The 15,597-nt window shown below is 42.2% G+C and overlaps 1 protein-coding gene across 1 annotated transcript in view; it reads left to right on the top strand.

Moving 5' to 3' along the window:
* cntln (centlein, centrosomal protein) overlaps window positions 1-15,597 on the top strand; it is a 122,934-nt gene that overhangs the window by 60,925 nt on the left and 46,412 nt on the right. Inside the window, exons 14-16 of the mRNA XM_061680679.1 lie at window positions 7,056-7,153; window positions 9,089-9,630; window positions 12,511-12,586. Coding sequence (XP_061536663.1) covers window positions 7,056-7,153; window positions 9,089-9,630; window positions 12,511-12,586 — 716 coding nt within the window. The remainder of the gene's footprint in view (window positions 1-7,055; window positions 7,154-9,088; window positions 9,631-12,510; window positions 12,587-15,597) is intronic.

The raw sequence follows: 15,597 nt of genomic DNA, 5'->3' as shown, positions 1-15,597 counted from the left end.
TGTCACAGGTCCCCTGCTGGACCCCCTGCAGTTTGCCTACCAAGCGAACAGGTCTGCGGATGATGCAGTCAACATGGGATTGCACTTCATCCTAGAACACCTCGACAGTGCAGGGACCTACGCGAGGATTCCTGTTCGTGGACTTCAGCTCAGCGTTCAACACCATCATCCCTGAACTCCTTTCAACTAAGCTTCTCCAGCTCAGCGTCTCACCTGCCATCTGCCAGTGGATTTACAGCTTTCTGACGGGCAGGACACAGCAGGTCAGGCTGGGAGAGGCCACCTCATCCACATGCAGCATCAGCACTGGGGCGCCCCAAGGTTGACGGTGACGAGTCTGCATATCGACAGGAAGCGGAGCGGCCGGAGCTGTGGTGCGGCCGACACAACCTGGAGCTGAACACGCTCAAGACTGTAGAGATGATCGTGGACTTCAGGAGGCATCCTTCGCCACAGCTGCCCCTCACGTTGTCCAGCTGCCTTGTGTCAACCGTCGAGACCTTCAAGTTCCTGGGAATTACAATCTCTCAGGACCTGAAGTGGGCGACCAACATCAACTCCGTCCTCAAAAAGGCGCAGCAGAGGATATACTTCCTGTGGCTTCTGAGAAAGCACGGCCTGCCACCGGAGCTGCTGAGACAGTTCTACACAGCGGTCATCGAATCAGTCCTGTGTTCTTCCATCACAGTCTGGTTTGGTGCTGCTACAAAAAATGACAAACTCCGACTGCAACGGACAATTAAAACTGCTGAAAGGATTGTCGGTACCCCCCCTACCCACCATTTAGGACTTGCACACTGCCAGAACTAAGACAAGGGCGTGCAAAATCCTCTCGGACCCTCCGCACCCCGGTCACCAGCTCTTCCAGCTCCTTCCCTCAGGTAGGCGCTGCCGATCAATGCAAACTAGAACTAGTAGACATTCCAACAGCTTCTTCCCTCTTGCGATCAACTTCTTAAACACCTAACCTATCCATCCATCCATCCATTTTCTGAGCCGCTTCTCCTCACTAGGGTCGCGGGCATGCTGGAGCCTATCCCAGCTGTCATCGGGCAGGAGGCGGGGTACACCCTGAACTGGTTGCCAGCCAATCACAGACCTAACCTATAATTCCATTACAATAAGCTGGCAATTTTTTGACTTGAGTTCGTTGTCACATTTCTGTGGGGCCAATTATGTATTACTCGTGCACTCACTGTAGTTGTCTCGCCATGCTGCACTATTTGCATATACTGGCCACTCATGCCAGAGTAGCATCTGCTCCATTTGCACACTGATTGAGGAGTATCTGTAACATTTGCACAACCAACATTGTCCCAGATGATCGCACTACTCGTCACTTTAAACCGCATACACTCCTTGAAGTCTCAGCGCCCTTTGCACAATGGTCATTGCACCGGACTATTGCAATATTAGTCATTCGAACTGCTCTAAGTGCTAGAGGACTCTGCATCTTTTTGCACAATTGTTTTTTGTCAATGTCTTTATGTCTCCAAAGTGTTCTGTAAATTGACTGTCTGTTGTACTAGAGCGGCTCCAACTACCGGAGACAAATTCCTTGTGTGTTTTGCTCATAATTTTGGCAAATAAAAATGATTCTGATGTATATATGTGTATATATACATACATATGTGTGTATATATATATATATGTATGTATATATATATATATATATATATATATATATATACATATATATATATATATGTGTGTGTGTGTGTATGTATATATATATGTGTATGTATATATATATATATATATATATGTATATGTGTATGTATATATATATATATATATATATATATGTATATATGTATATATGTATGTGTATATATATATATATATATGTATATATGTATATATATATATATATATGTATGTGTATATATATATATATATATATGTATATATGTATATATATATATATATGTATGTATATATATATATATATATGTATATATGTATATATATATATATATATATATATACACACATATATATACATATATATATACTTACACACATATTCTCGCTTCTCCTCACTAGGGTCGCGGGCGTGCTGGAGCCTATCAGAATCAGAATCATCTTTATTTGCCAAGTATGTCCAAAACACACAAGGAATTTGTCTCCGGTATTTGGAGCCGCTCTAGTCTGTTGTACTAGAGCGGCGATATGAGTATTTGACTTATTGGCAGTTGTTATCCATCAAAAGTTCATCCATCCATCCATCCATTTTCTGAGCCGCTTTATCCTCACAAGGGTCGTGGGAGTGCTGGAGCCTATCACAGCAATCATTGGGCAGGAGGCGGGGTACACCCTGAACTGGTTGCCAGCCAATCACAGGGCACATACAAACAAACAACCATTCGCACTCACAGTCACACCTACGGGAAATTTAGTTGTCAATTCACTTACACTCACACTTAGGCTGCCCACAATAAAAGGGGTGTGGGGGCACTCGGGGTCACAAAAGCTGTCAGTATATTTTTATTCATTATATTTATACAGGTCACTTGTACAATGTTGAATTTGTTCATTCTCTACATAGTAATTTATTGCAGCATACCATATTAATATTGCTCATGGCTGTTCCTGTGTGAAAATGTTGACATCCTTAACGTGACAGGACTTTTGACTCCCATCTGTGCCAATTTGCGAGCCAAATTACCGAGGCAACTCTCGTTGGAATTAATTGGACAACTCAATTAAGACTTGATCAACCCCACCGCTAATTGATTGGTAGATCAAGCACTGTTCATCTTGTCAGCGTGAACCATTCCCGATGTTTAAAAAGCACATCGCTTTTAATTCAGTCTGCAGCCTTTTGTCAGTTGGTGACCACTGCAAATGCTATGGCTTTAATTAAGCAGTTCAATAACAAATCTGTCCTGGATCACTTTAATTTTCCTCACCACCAATGATGTTGTCTGGTGGTAGAGGTTCTAGCATTTCATTAAAAGGATGGTACTAATTAAATTGGAGAGTCCTTTGCGATATTGACACTCAAGGCGGGAACTCAAAGTATTGAGCTCCTTGGAAAGGACATTCTAATTTTACATTTTCTCTGACACATAATCACTCGCTGGAGATGTGTAGTTACATTTTGTGTCATATGATGCATGACTATTACATCTGTATCATTATTATTAATGTTAAGAGTGGATGGTTTTAATATGAGAGAGCAAGATGGTGAGTGAATTACTCCAAAATATATGGTCTCTAAACAGCGGAGTCCCTAAGGGGATGATTTGTTAGGATTTCAGGATTTTTTTTCCCCAAAAACAAAATCCATTGCTAGAGTCCAGAATGGCCACTGTAAAGTATACAGGCCATGTTTTGAGTAAGAATCCAATATTCTAACTTTCCATATAATTGTAAAAACAGCTTAATTGCTATGAATCAAATGACAACAATAAAACAATACAAAACTCCCAAAACACCAAATGGCGTGTAGCAGCTGGTGCTAGCATTAACCGCCGACTGCGTAGACTTGCCTGTCTTTTCACACTCACATTCATCTTCACTAGGATGTCACTTCGACCTCCAAGTTTGTGTGCGACTTTTGAGGCATCAAGTTTGGTTTCCAAACTGTATGGTTTATCACGGGGGATACGAATCTGCGATATAGCGACCATAAATTTATTTTTTTCATATTCTGTAGTTCTTACCCCTAGTTTATCTTATTCACGTCAAGTAGTACAGCTGCACACTTCAGCACCAGGATATACCAAAGTATTACACACAAAAAAAAGAGACCCCAAAGAAGCCACTTAAAGCTTATTACCCCTCCCACACACTATAAGCACATTTAAACTCAGTAAAACACACTAAAACATAGTAAAACATACTTTTTAAAAACTTTGTAAATTTATTTGATTTATGTATTTGAAAATTACAAGCATTTAATGTATAGAAAATACTGTGCTTATTGTAGTAGCTGTGATACATGCATATGCCTTTGAGAGGCAGGGCCTGGTGGGGTGGCACCTGGCATCACAGGGTCCGAAACAGGTCGGGGCCGACAATCATGAATGTTAATATATATAATATATTCAATATTTACGACCAAAACTCTTCATGTGTGTGGAACACCGACTTCTCCCAAGTCATGATGCTGAGAATGGTGATGTGGAACAGAATGTAGCCAATCAAAGAAGCACCAAAGACTGACGAACACAGAAGCGACTGTAAATGAAAACAAAAATGTCTTACCCGCTATCGTTTGTATGTAAAACAAAATTGGTTACTCAGACAGCAAAAATTATATTCCAAAGCAAGTTGTTTTTTGAGAAAATCGCAATTTTACAAGGCTCTCGGCTCTGGCAACTTTCGGGAATACCCGGGAAACATCGGCGTTTATCCGAAAGTGTTTCTTCCTCTTCGTTTTGTGGGATTACGTGTGATCACGCAAGACTTCAAGATCAGCGGTACAATAGAATCTTTGTGTGTGGTCTGCTCTGTTGAGATTTTCAGTGCACACCACACCCACGACGACTAAAACTGTTAAACGCTCGATTTTGTTTTATCTTCATGTGTGGGGTCTATAGCAGATAAAAAAAAATATTTAAAAGTGGAAAAGTCTTGGTGTGTACCAGGGCTTTGCATGAGCTGTGACCAACAGCAACTCCTGCGTGAGTTTGTTTTACTGTTCTCGCGGGGTTCAATAAACAGCAGAACGGCAACTGTGCCTCTCCTCTCTCACATACGAGGACATTATAGTATGTATTCTGTAATACCCTATTAGAAAAAGGCGATATAGCGTGGGTGCGAACGATGAACTGCGATATATCGGAGGAACAGTGTACCTCTGTGTAATGGAATAGGACCAAAACAAAAAGCTTCTTAACTAATGCTTGTAGTGACAACTGCCTCTGACATGATAACGTTTGGCACGTTTGGAGTCATAACTTTTTCAATTATTCATCTAATTACCTGTGGGCCCCATCATGAACAGTTTGACTGTAACCCGCATGTCAGGAGTCGTGAGGAGCTCACCTCAACAGTACTGGAAAATAAGTTATGAGTGACTACAACATTCACTCCTGAAACCTCTGTGACCTGATCAAAGAGCTGCGGGGTTGAGGTGTTCACACAAGGATTATGTCTAACGAAAGGCAGCACATGAAAGGAAGTGGGCCTTTGTGCCATAGCTCATGAACAGACATGGGAGGGGACAGTAATGTATGCCGTCGTGCTAGGACCTCCTCCAACAGCGGGTGACTAGGGAGCCACTGCATCTTCTATTCAAGGTGGTGCTGAAGTGACAACTCCCAGTCCTTCGGAGCTGGATAATTTACTCCCAGTGCTGGTTATGTATACCCAACGAACACCCTCCTCTCCTAGCGGGTTCTCCTCCTGATTGGATGTGACATGCCAGGAAGACAAAAGAGCCGGCTAATTCGAAGTAACAAACTTCCCAGGACAAAGCATCGATGCAACACGAGGGAGCAGGGGCTCCGCAGAACAGATTTTACATTGCCCTTCTTTTGCCTTTGACATGCCCAGATAACTGACCTGAAATGGTCATGTCTGAACAAATTATTTTGGTCGCGTAGTCATTATTTTACCGTAAGAGGATCAACTTGTTTGCTTGTTTCGTCCTCCAAACGAACTGTCATGGAAGCTTTGTTTGTAGTAGCTCTGAAAAGGAACACACACACACCCCACGATGACAACCCATGGAAACTCAAATCACTGGACTGGATTCGGAATAATACCCATCATCACAGTGGAACATTAGATCAAAGAATTCCATCCATTTCAATTCATGTTTATGGCCTGCATGCATCTGCACTTGGTTTATTTTGAAAAATGAACATCGCACATTGTGGATGTTGAGGAATTAAATATTCAAGTTGTGAATCCATGAGAACGATCAATGGAAACCCAAATCATTAACCCACTGAGGACTTGATTTCGAATAATCCTCAAAATTAAAGTGGAAAAATTGAATCAGAAAAATGCTCCAGCTCATAATATAGCTCAGTTGTGTGTATGGCCTCCACGCACCCATATGCACTCCCTACAAGGTCTGGGCATACTTCAGAGACGCATAAGGGATGTCATGCTAATTGCCTCACCTGGCCATTATTGTGGAGCAATTTTCAGTACGAAATTATCGCAATATTTTGCCAACGATAGCAATAATATTATTTTATACGATATATGTCATACTCGCTGTAGTGAAACTAGACCTGTATACTCACTCATCAGCTCAAAAATGTGCATTCATTATCAAAGTTGTTTTCACTTGGTTTATTAAAAAAAAAAAAATCGAACATTTAAATCCTCTGCAAATTTTTGCAAGAAAACTAATAATGTGACTCAGTAGTAGTGTGTAAAACCACGTGCTTGTATGCACTCCTTACAACATCTGGGCGTGCTCTGATAAGACACCTGCAAAACGTTTTATCAGTCCCATTTGCACAACAGCAGGTCCAGTTGACTCGCACCCATTATGGCTTCCTCACTGGACAGGTTGGTGTCCCGGGAGAGCGGTTAACATTTTGTCGTAATGATTGTGTGTTCCCTTTATTTATGTCTTTATTTATTTTGAGTAGTGTATTTGTGAAGTGTATTGATAGTGATCTTTTCTATATATAGCCGTGTGTTAGTCTGTTCATATACACTAAGCTGTCCATTGGGGGAAACCGAGTGGACTACAAAGCAGCGTGGCCCGGGCTTGCATGAATAGTGTTCATCAGAGATTGAAGTACTTCTCGCATTTGTTTACGATCCCTTGAGAAAGGTTGCATGTTGTGTGCTTTTTCAAAATTGTTTCCCCATTTCTTTGTGGTCTGTTAGATAAACACTCCAATGTTAAAATTTTATTTAGGATGAAGATTACTATGGCTGACTCTGCAAATGCTACCGTCTTTCGATTTTGAATGGCAGGAGGGAGAAAAAAATGTGAATTACAAATGTGCTATATTAAGGAAATTAGACCAATAGCAGCGCTAATTAATTTAATGTATCCCCTTTTTATCGTCCTATTGATTGAGCCGCCTGGGTTTGACGCACCATGTCACAACAAGCACCTTTGTTCTCCTGTGCAGCACTACTTTGCAAAGTGGAAGAAGAGAGCCGGGTCAAAAGCAGTTCTCCGAAAAGGCCCTCTGTTTCTTCAAAGCGATTGGAACATTCGTTTATGAAGGTACAACGCTAAGCCATCACTTAGTGTTCTTTGTCACCAATAATAAAAAAAAAAAAAAGACAGACAGCCAAGCACAATTAGCCTGGAGTCTGTCAGGCATGATTTTAATGTGCACACCGAATCTGAAGATTTTTCTTTTTGGTCAGTGCCTCATCATGTCTTTAAGTCAACTAAATATGTTTTTCTTTCAATAAGCAGTGCATTAAGTATAATTAGTCTGTCATTAAAAAAAAAAAAAAAAAAAAGAATAACTCAACTTTAAAGTCCCATACTTTTCAAATGCTACCCTGTCACCTCCGGTCTGCTTTTGTTGCATTGTCTCCTTCTGGAGGTGGCTGTTTTAATTTAAGTTGAAAGGTACCATGCTTCACCAGCGAGCAGAACAAATCACAAATGTAAAAGGGATAAAAATAAAATAATAATAATAATAAATTAATAATAAAATAATGCCCAGAGGCACAATCCCAGCCGGCATCCACTGTTCTATGAAACTATATTCGCGAAAGATCTAACAAAAAGATTTAGGGCCTGATTTACTAAAGGTTTGCACATGCAAAACAGGCACAGACTTGACTGCTCACGCTAGTAGTGGAAAAAGATGTACTAACAAATGTGTTCCAAATAGATGTTTAGCATGCGCAGTTTTTATTAACCCGAGTTGCATGACTTTTTTTGCACTATAGTGTTACTATAACACTAAATGTATTGGTTTGAATTTTTATTTTTTAGAATGTACAGTCAATTAAAAATCAAGAAAAGGTGATAAACGAACCTATCAAGCAGAAACGTTCTGAATCTTCTCAGGTGCCTGAGGTTCATTCACTCTGCTTCTGTTTGCTAGTCCTTACCCAGTTTGCTAGTCCTTACCCAGTTATTAGCAAACAAGGGATTATTTTCCAGAGGTGGATATTCCAAAATAGTTTCACCAAAGCTCCTGAAGCCCAAGCTAACGGGTCAGCGTAAGGTTTCTTAAAAAGGAAAAAAGAAACTCAAACAGCCCCTTTTAAAGTAGTTTTTCTAATTTCTACGGAACCATTGCATGTTGTCAAGGGATCACACTATAGTACGCAGTACTCTGACACTTGACAACATTCATGCTACAAATCATCATTACAGTGTCACCACAGAGTTGGAGAGAATTTGTTGGAATTGTGATTTTTTTTCCCCCATAGAAATAGAAATTGTATGTTCTAAGCTCCAACTGCAAACCTACTAAAACCTTTATTATAACTGTATAGGCACTATTTTAAGAACACAACAGTGCAAAAACAAGTTAACAGCTGCATAATAATAAATAATAAAAGTCATATAAAATAAATGTAGTCACCAGAGGAAGCCTAAATGCCATGAAGCATATAGTGAAAAGGAGAGTGAGGATTGCTTTATGGATTTTAGTTTAGCTTTTTAGTATTCTAAACTTTCAGACAAGTATAAGATCACTGCTGTATAGTTAAACAATGTAAGAATTACTCTGCTTCAGAGGGAGACTACCGGGAGGGAGGTGAGTGTCTTCACTTAAGACAAGCACAGGTGACTTCATACCTTCTTCTTTTATGATTCTTGACGGGTTGAGCCATATTGTACAGAGCAGCCAAGACGGAAACGAATGTACCACTTTGGCCACAGGGTCATCATCAGATTTTACCTCTTTTCAATCACCAGTACATTTCTGTGGTGGAATCACAAAATGCTTGCAAATGCAAAATAAAAAGCACAACATGCTTGTGGAGTTAATCCTTTCGATGCTAACTGATCTGAAATCTCAAGAGATTTAATTAAGTCCCTCGTGACTCATGCACGGCAGAGGCTCAGCCTCTGTTGTTTTTTTTTTTATCGCAATTAAATCATCTAAAGGACTTTGACCATTTCAAGTAAAATGGCTGATGTGCAAAACTCTTTTATACCACCGAGGCTCCAAATCCTTGATTCCCTCAGATTGAGCAGCTGGAGCGGAGGATGATGTCTCTGGACGTTGAGACGGAGCTGCTGAGGGAAGAGAAACAGCAGCTCCTTGAGGCCAATGAAGATCTGGCCCACAGCTGCCGTGGACTCCAGGCCTCGTTGGATCATCTGCAAACCCAAGAAGCTGTCCACCTACAGACAGCCCAAGCGCAGGCACGGGCCCTCGCCTCGGCCCAGGAGGCGCGGAATCGCGGCGAGATCGCGGCTCTCCGATCCCGGCTGGCCGCCTCTCACAAAGAATCCACTGAGCTCCATCGTCGGCTCCTGAAGCTGAGGCAGGAATTTGGCATTCTCAGAGCGGCCAGGGACTTCTACAGGAAACGTGCGGCGGCACCAGCGCGGTCAAGTGGGACCTCTGGCAACATTAGCAGCAAGACTAAGTTGAAAACAATAAGGCTCAAGGGTTCATTACGCCAGCGCAGCCACCCGACCGTCATCCCCAATCAAGCCATCAGCTGGCAGGGCCGCAGCCCCAGTCCCTCGAAGGACGAGTGGGAGGACATGAGCGTAGCGAGGTAATGATTCACACGCACGCACATGCACACTCGCTGCTTCCAAACTCATTATTTTTAGGTGTTGAGAGTGGGCTGGCGGGCCACAGAGCATCGAGGGGACAATGTGCATATGCAAAGCAACAGCAAATGGGTGATTGAATTTCGTCCTCCTGTCTAGTTGGTATTCAGGAGCCAGCGAGGAATACAAGCAGGAATGATAGAGAGACAGTGAGAGGTAGGGGGGGAAAGCGCTGAGCCCGTCAAGTGTCCTGGGACGCCTCTCTTGGAGCTTATTGACTGAAATTTGCATGCAAAATTAGAAGTCTCTGTGTACAAAGTTGAAGCGTTGCCAGAAAAGCCCAGGGATAAGGGGGCCGCCAATGCCTTGATACCTTTCAGCGGTGCCATTTTCATGCACTAGTAATGCGGCCCAGGAATTGACAGTTTGGCAGTTTGATTTAATATACTGGTCCTTTGCATATTCACTAACACCTCCCCTGCCTACCACCCACCCTTGACAGCTCTAAGGATCCCCCTGCAAGCACTAAACCACCCACCGTACACACAGCGAACCTCGCCCTGTGCCTCGTGTTTCTTGTCGTGTCAATTCACAAATGTGTCTTTGCCACTCTCTCTCTATATATATTGCTACCAAACACACATACACACACACGCTACTCTACTTGCCTTAATTTAGTTGGATAAATTTTGAATGACCCTACTCGGCTCTGTACCAGATGTCTACAAGCTGTTTAACACCCTCTAAATTAAGACCCATCGACAGTAATTATTTCATGTATGTTTTATGCAAAAAAGCCACTGAGCCGTTTATTGAGTGATGGTCGGAATGATTTGATTTCAAACACTCTGAGCTATTGCTGATACTTGCCCCCCACCCCCCCGAACGCTCGCCCTCGCTCGGCCCTGCCGCTTCACCGACTAATTCATCAGACTGTAGTCCATCCCGGCACTGGAGGCAGTTTAGCGGGGACTGGGTGCAGCTATGCCCCGGCTTTCCTAATGCCCTCCATGTGGCTAATAAGCAGCAGTCTAATGGATGCTTTACCTGCGAGGAAGGATCTGAGTGGATTTGCAGAGACGCCGTCTAAACTGAGATGTTGTCTTATTTAAGGCACCTGTAGACTCATTTGTTAGTGTTACTGTAAAGCCCTTCTGCTCTTCTCATCTCACTGGGGCCTTCCCCAGCAATATGTCGAGCAATGCCGTACTTCTGCCTAAAGAAGTTTACCCTAAAACGTGACAAAGATGTCAAGCCTGTTAAAAGATGCTGAAATGTCTTTGTTTTCATCCTCTGGCTCTCCCACTCTCATTCCATCAAGTTTTAAACAGCTGGAGGCAGCTGACTATTTTGACCACATCAGCGATTTAGTTGTTTGAGGTCCGGACTGAATAAGAGGTGGGAGGAAGCGGTCAGAGTCAGCTTGTTATGGAATAGAGATGGGCATAAGAATTGGTTAGTGGATCAAAAACATAAAATTTTTGTCTTGAAGCAATTGAGCCAAAATGGAGTGCACTACTTGTCTTCAAACAGCAGAGGCGCTGTTGATTCAGTTTCAGCCTGTTTTAACGTCTGAAGGACATGTCTCCTATGGGAAGTTGAGCTCAACTCTTCGAAGAGAGATTCTCACGTCCCATTAAAATACTATTTGAAAATGTGTGTGTGTGTATATATATATATATATATATATATATATATATTAAAAGTCCTCTTCCATCCAAATCAAAATTTTCTAGTTTTATGCATAACAAAGGTCAAAATGAGTCTGTGACATGGTTTAAGTTGGACATCTAAGTGGTTTGTCAATTGAATACAAAAGGCAATAAATGGCATAAGACTTGCAAAATGGGTGGATTTGAAATCGCCGTCAGTTTGACGTAGTTTATCTAATGAACATTCAAATACCTGCCCACTTCTTTGTTGGTACCCACCCACTCAACTCAGCTGAATGGCAAAACAGCGTTTCCAGGTTTTAAGTGAGCGAGTCGCTTTCAAATACCTCCACTTTGAGATCCGTTGCTGTTTTGTTACAAACAAGGGGCCAAAACAAGTTGTTTTGTATTTATTTATTTTTTAAAACAGCCCATTACTGTAGTAAAACATTATTTATCAGTTAACGTCCTGTTTCCTCTTTGCTGTGCTCATTATTGTGGCATTGAGTGTTCGTCTACTTCTTCAGAGTCCCGCCATCTTTTTGAGCAAACATATTGTTTGGTATTATGTCAAACCTCTGACAGACTGGCAATGGTGGGGCTTGCGGGCAGCCCGGCGCTACACGAGCGCCCACGCTGGTCCGTCTGAACTCCCTCCTGACCAGTTTTAACCCTAACTAGCTTGCAGCCTTGTCATGTTCCTGTAAGATCCCCTTACTGTGGTCTCTCCCGCCGCTGCCTTTCCCCATGCTCCACCTTAATAAACCCACCGGCGTAAATGTCACTGGCTTCTACCTTCACGTCAAAGGTCATTGTCAATAAACCTGCATGTGTGTTTGTGTGTCTCAGAGAGAGCCCTTAGTCTTGCTGTCCATCAGACGCAACTTGGTTTGCCTCTGCTCAGCCGTGCCTCTCGCACACGTCTGTCACACGTTGGCGGGCTAATGAAGGCCACAGCCGCTCTCATACATGTTGATGCATTCACTGTCGGCAGCAGACGCCACACTTTTTCGACTTAATTTACACCCACATTTACACTTCCTGCTTAGAAATTGGATGGGGCATTGATTTTCTGTTAAAAGGTAGGGGGAGAGCTTGAAATGCACATATTTTGCTTGAAGTCAACTAAATCAACCATAAAAGGCAAATTGGATTTTTGGTCCAAGGGTGGTACACACACAGGCTCAAAGTCAACTCTCAGACTGTAATATACTTCAACTTTTTTCGCAGCGACACTGAGGAATACTCAGACAGCCTCAACAGCACGCCCTTGGGCACAACACCTCAGAGACAATGCAAGAGAAAGGTGAGCCTACCCTACTGTTTTGGAGTTTAACATGGATGCATTATATCCCATTTAGCACTGCAAACCACCTATCATAAATCACTTCAGCTGTCAGTTTCAGATATGTAAGATCAACTCAGTTTTCACATTTAATGGTCTACATATCCCCAATTAACGCTACTGTGGTCCACAAGATTAAAAGTGGAAAGACGCTCTGGTATAATTATTATGAAGGGGTGCGAGTCTTTAAAGTTTGGAAAGGGCTGTTCAACAATGTAAAATCAAAGTTGCTTTCCGCTAAACATGGTTTATGGAGATTTTGGGGGGGGGGGGTTGTGCTACCAGGATTTGTGGTGCGCCAACTCTGTTTAGGAGTTGTAAGAGGCTGCATAGCTTTAAAAAATCCTTTTAGACAATATAAAATCAACATAGCAATATTATAAATTTGGGAGGGGGGGGTTTGTGCTATCGGGCTTTTCTACAACCTAAAATGAACATACCTATACGCTAAACTACCGTAGGTTTGTATCTGTTTTTTGGGAGGGGGTGAGGCTGTGGTGCCAGCCGGGGATAGTGGTGCGCCAACTCTTTTGGGAGGCTTGAAGGGGTGCGTGGCTTGATAGGTTTGGGAAAAGGCTGTTCTACAACGTTAAAAAAAACAGCTATATACTAAATTGTGTTTAAGATTTGTCTTGTTTTCCGGGGGGGTTGTGGTGCCAGTGATAGCAGTGCACCAACTAAATATCTACATAGCTATATGCTCCACTGGGATTAATATGTTTTTTTAGGAGGGAGGTGTAGTGCTGGGGATAGATATTGATGTAAATTATTCAACAGGTATGTGCGTGTCTTGAAAAGTTTGGGATTTGCTTTAATATGAATGTAAAATTACCACAGCTATATGCTAATCTAGGCTAGGTAAGATTTTCTTTGGGGGGTCTGGTGCACCAACTCTGTCAGGGTGTACTTCAACGTAAGGTCAATGTACAGTAACTAAATGTTTTTTTTTTGTTTTTTTAGATTTGAGATGTTGGGATATGTGTGCTGTGGGTGTTTATAGTCATTGATCTGCAGAGTTCAAGTTCAGCTCACAATGGCAGTGTATAACTGGTTATTTTATCCACATAATAATTTTTTTTTTTTTAACAATGCCATGATGTAGCCAAACTGGGAAGGGAAAAAGAAATCACTTCAACCATGTAATGTAAATGTTAGGGGAAAGCCACACACCTGAAATCAATCATCCATTGTTAACAATCTTGTTATCCTAAGTCCTGTTCCCCACGTTAATTGTTTTGGGCAAGAAGGAAAGGGTCAATTATTGAGCTCTGCATATTTTTTGCTTGAACTTAGCAGGATTTGTTGCATTGGTAACTCCATGTCAAAGCTATAAATTTTTAAACCAACCATTTTCTGTGATCCTTTCTTCGCAAAGGTTTCCTGTCTCTCTCTGGGCCATAAAGCCCAGTCGGTGCTCTCGTGTCCATCAAATATCCTCATAGTCGAACATGGTAAGCCCATACCTCTGACAGAGACTCCTGTGAAGGAGCGATTTGAAGAGGGGAAAGAGTGAACTTTCGTTGTCTTTTCTGAGCAGCTGAGAGTAAAAGGTAGAGAGGAATAGTGGTTGAACAGATTGGCCATGTCCACACAAAAACAGACACTGTATTTAAAGTCCCTGCAAAGTGAAATCACATATTGTTTCTAAACGCATTACACAGGCTCGAAGGTAATTGCTGAAACATATGCCAAGTCTGAGAACAATGTATTAATGAATTATGGAGCTGTAGTGTATTTTCACCATTTTAGTGTTCCTGAATTTTTTTATTTTTTTTTTTGTCTGAGTGTTGGGTTTGCATTGAATCCTGAATCCTCACCTGCACTGGTTACTATTTTCAGACCTGACAAATAAGCACATCTCATCAATAACATGAATTCTATAACTTTTTGAGTGCCTCTAATTATTTACGCCGTTTCACCTGCACTCATCGCCACTTCTCTTTGGAAAATTCTCGCTTGTTTTTCAAGACCACTCTGAAAAACCAAACGCTTAGAGGGTAATCAAATGTGCTTGGTTACAAGATAATATTTGTCTTTGGAAAATCAGTAAAATAATAGGACACATTTGTAGTAGGAAATAAAATCTGTGATTTCTTCTTTTTTGACTGGTTTAGGAGTGACTTGCTACTTTTTAAAATTAAAAAAATGACATCGAACGAAAGCAACAACACTGGTTTGATCATCAAAATTTTACTGATGTTAGCGCTTTTAGAGGCAGAGGCGACCCGAAATTAGGCACAGGTCGGCCATTTGAAGATACCAGGACTACACAAAACAAACTCGAGTAGAGATGCTCTGTGCCAGTTTATAGCATTGTAGCTAATTTACATCTGCAATCCCATTGGCAGGGAACAAATAAAATCAAGAGGAGAAAAGTTAAATTAAAAGAGACTGTCGTCAGCCAAGGACACCCTGTACCAGCTAGCTTTCCAATGGAAACCCGTCAGTACAGAGTACAGCAGTGTTGAGCTGAGAAGTTAGCGTGCAGTGGAATTTGTTCCCCTGGTTCCAGCTTCACTAACTGTGCCCTGCAGCTCCTCCCGAGCTGATTAGCACTATGACTCCCATCACCTTTACAACGAGCTTTGGTCTTTAACAGTTCATCTCCTGTCGCCTAAGCACGGCTTCGTGTGATCAAACATGCTGCTGATGAAATCATACCTGACCGTCACAGGAAGCAAACAGAGAGGAGTTAGTGAGGTAGTGGAGGGGAGGAGGAGGGGGAAGGGGGCTTTGGAAGAGCTTGCCTCTTTGATGTCACTACAAACGATCTTGCGCTCGGGAGATGTCACACATTCGCGCAAATGACTGCACTGAGACGTGTCATACCGTAGGAGCGCATCAGGACTCAGAGACAGTGATTGAACAAAGGCGGCCTCCGCAAGCTCCCGTCACGCCTAATATCACTGAGCGACGTTGGCTCCGAAAGTCGAGCAAGCGCGCTCAGGTGAATTATTAAAGCGCCGGGTGAT

This window comes from Phycodurus eques, chromosome 6 (assembly GCF_024500275.1).
Source record: "Phycodurus eques isolate BA_2022a chromosome 6, UOR_Pequ_1.1, whole genome shotgun sequence".
Classification (NCBI taxonomy): Eukaryota; Metazoa; Chordata; class Actinopteri; order Syngnathiformes; family Syngnathidae; genus Phycodurus; species Phycodurus eques.
This window is presented reverse-complemented; position numbering and strand designations above follow the sequence as displayed.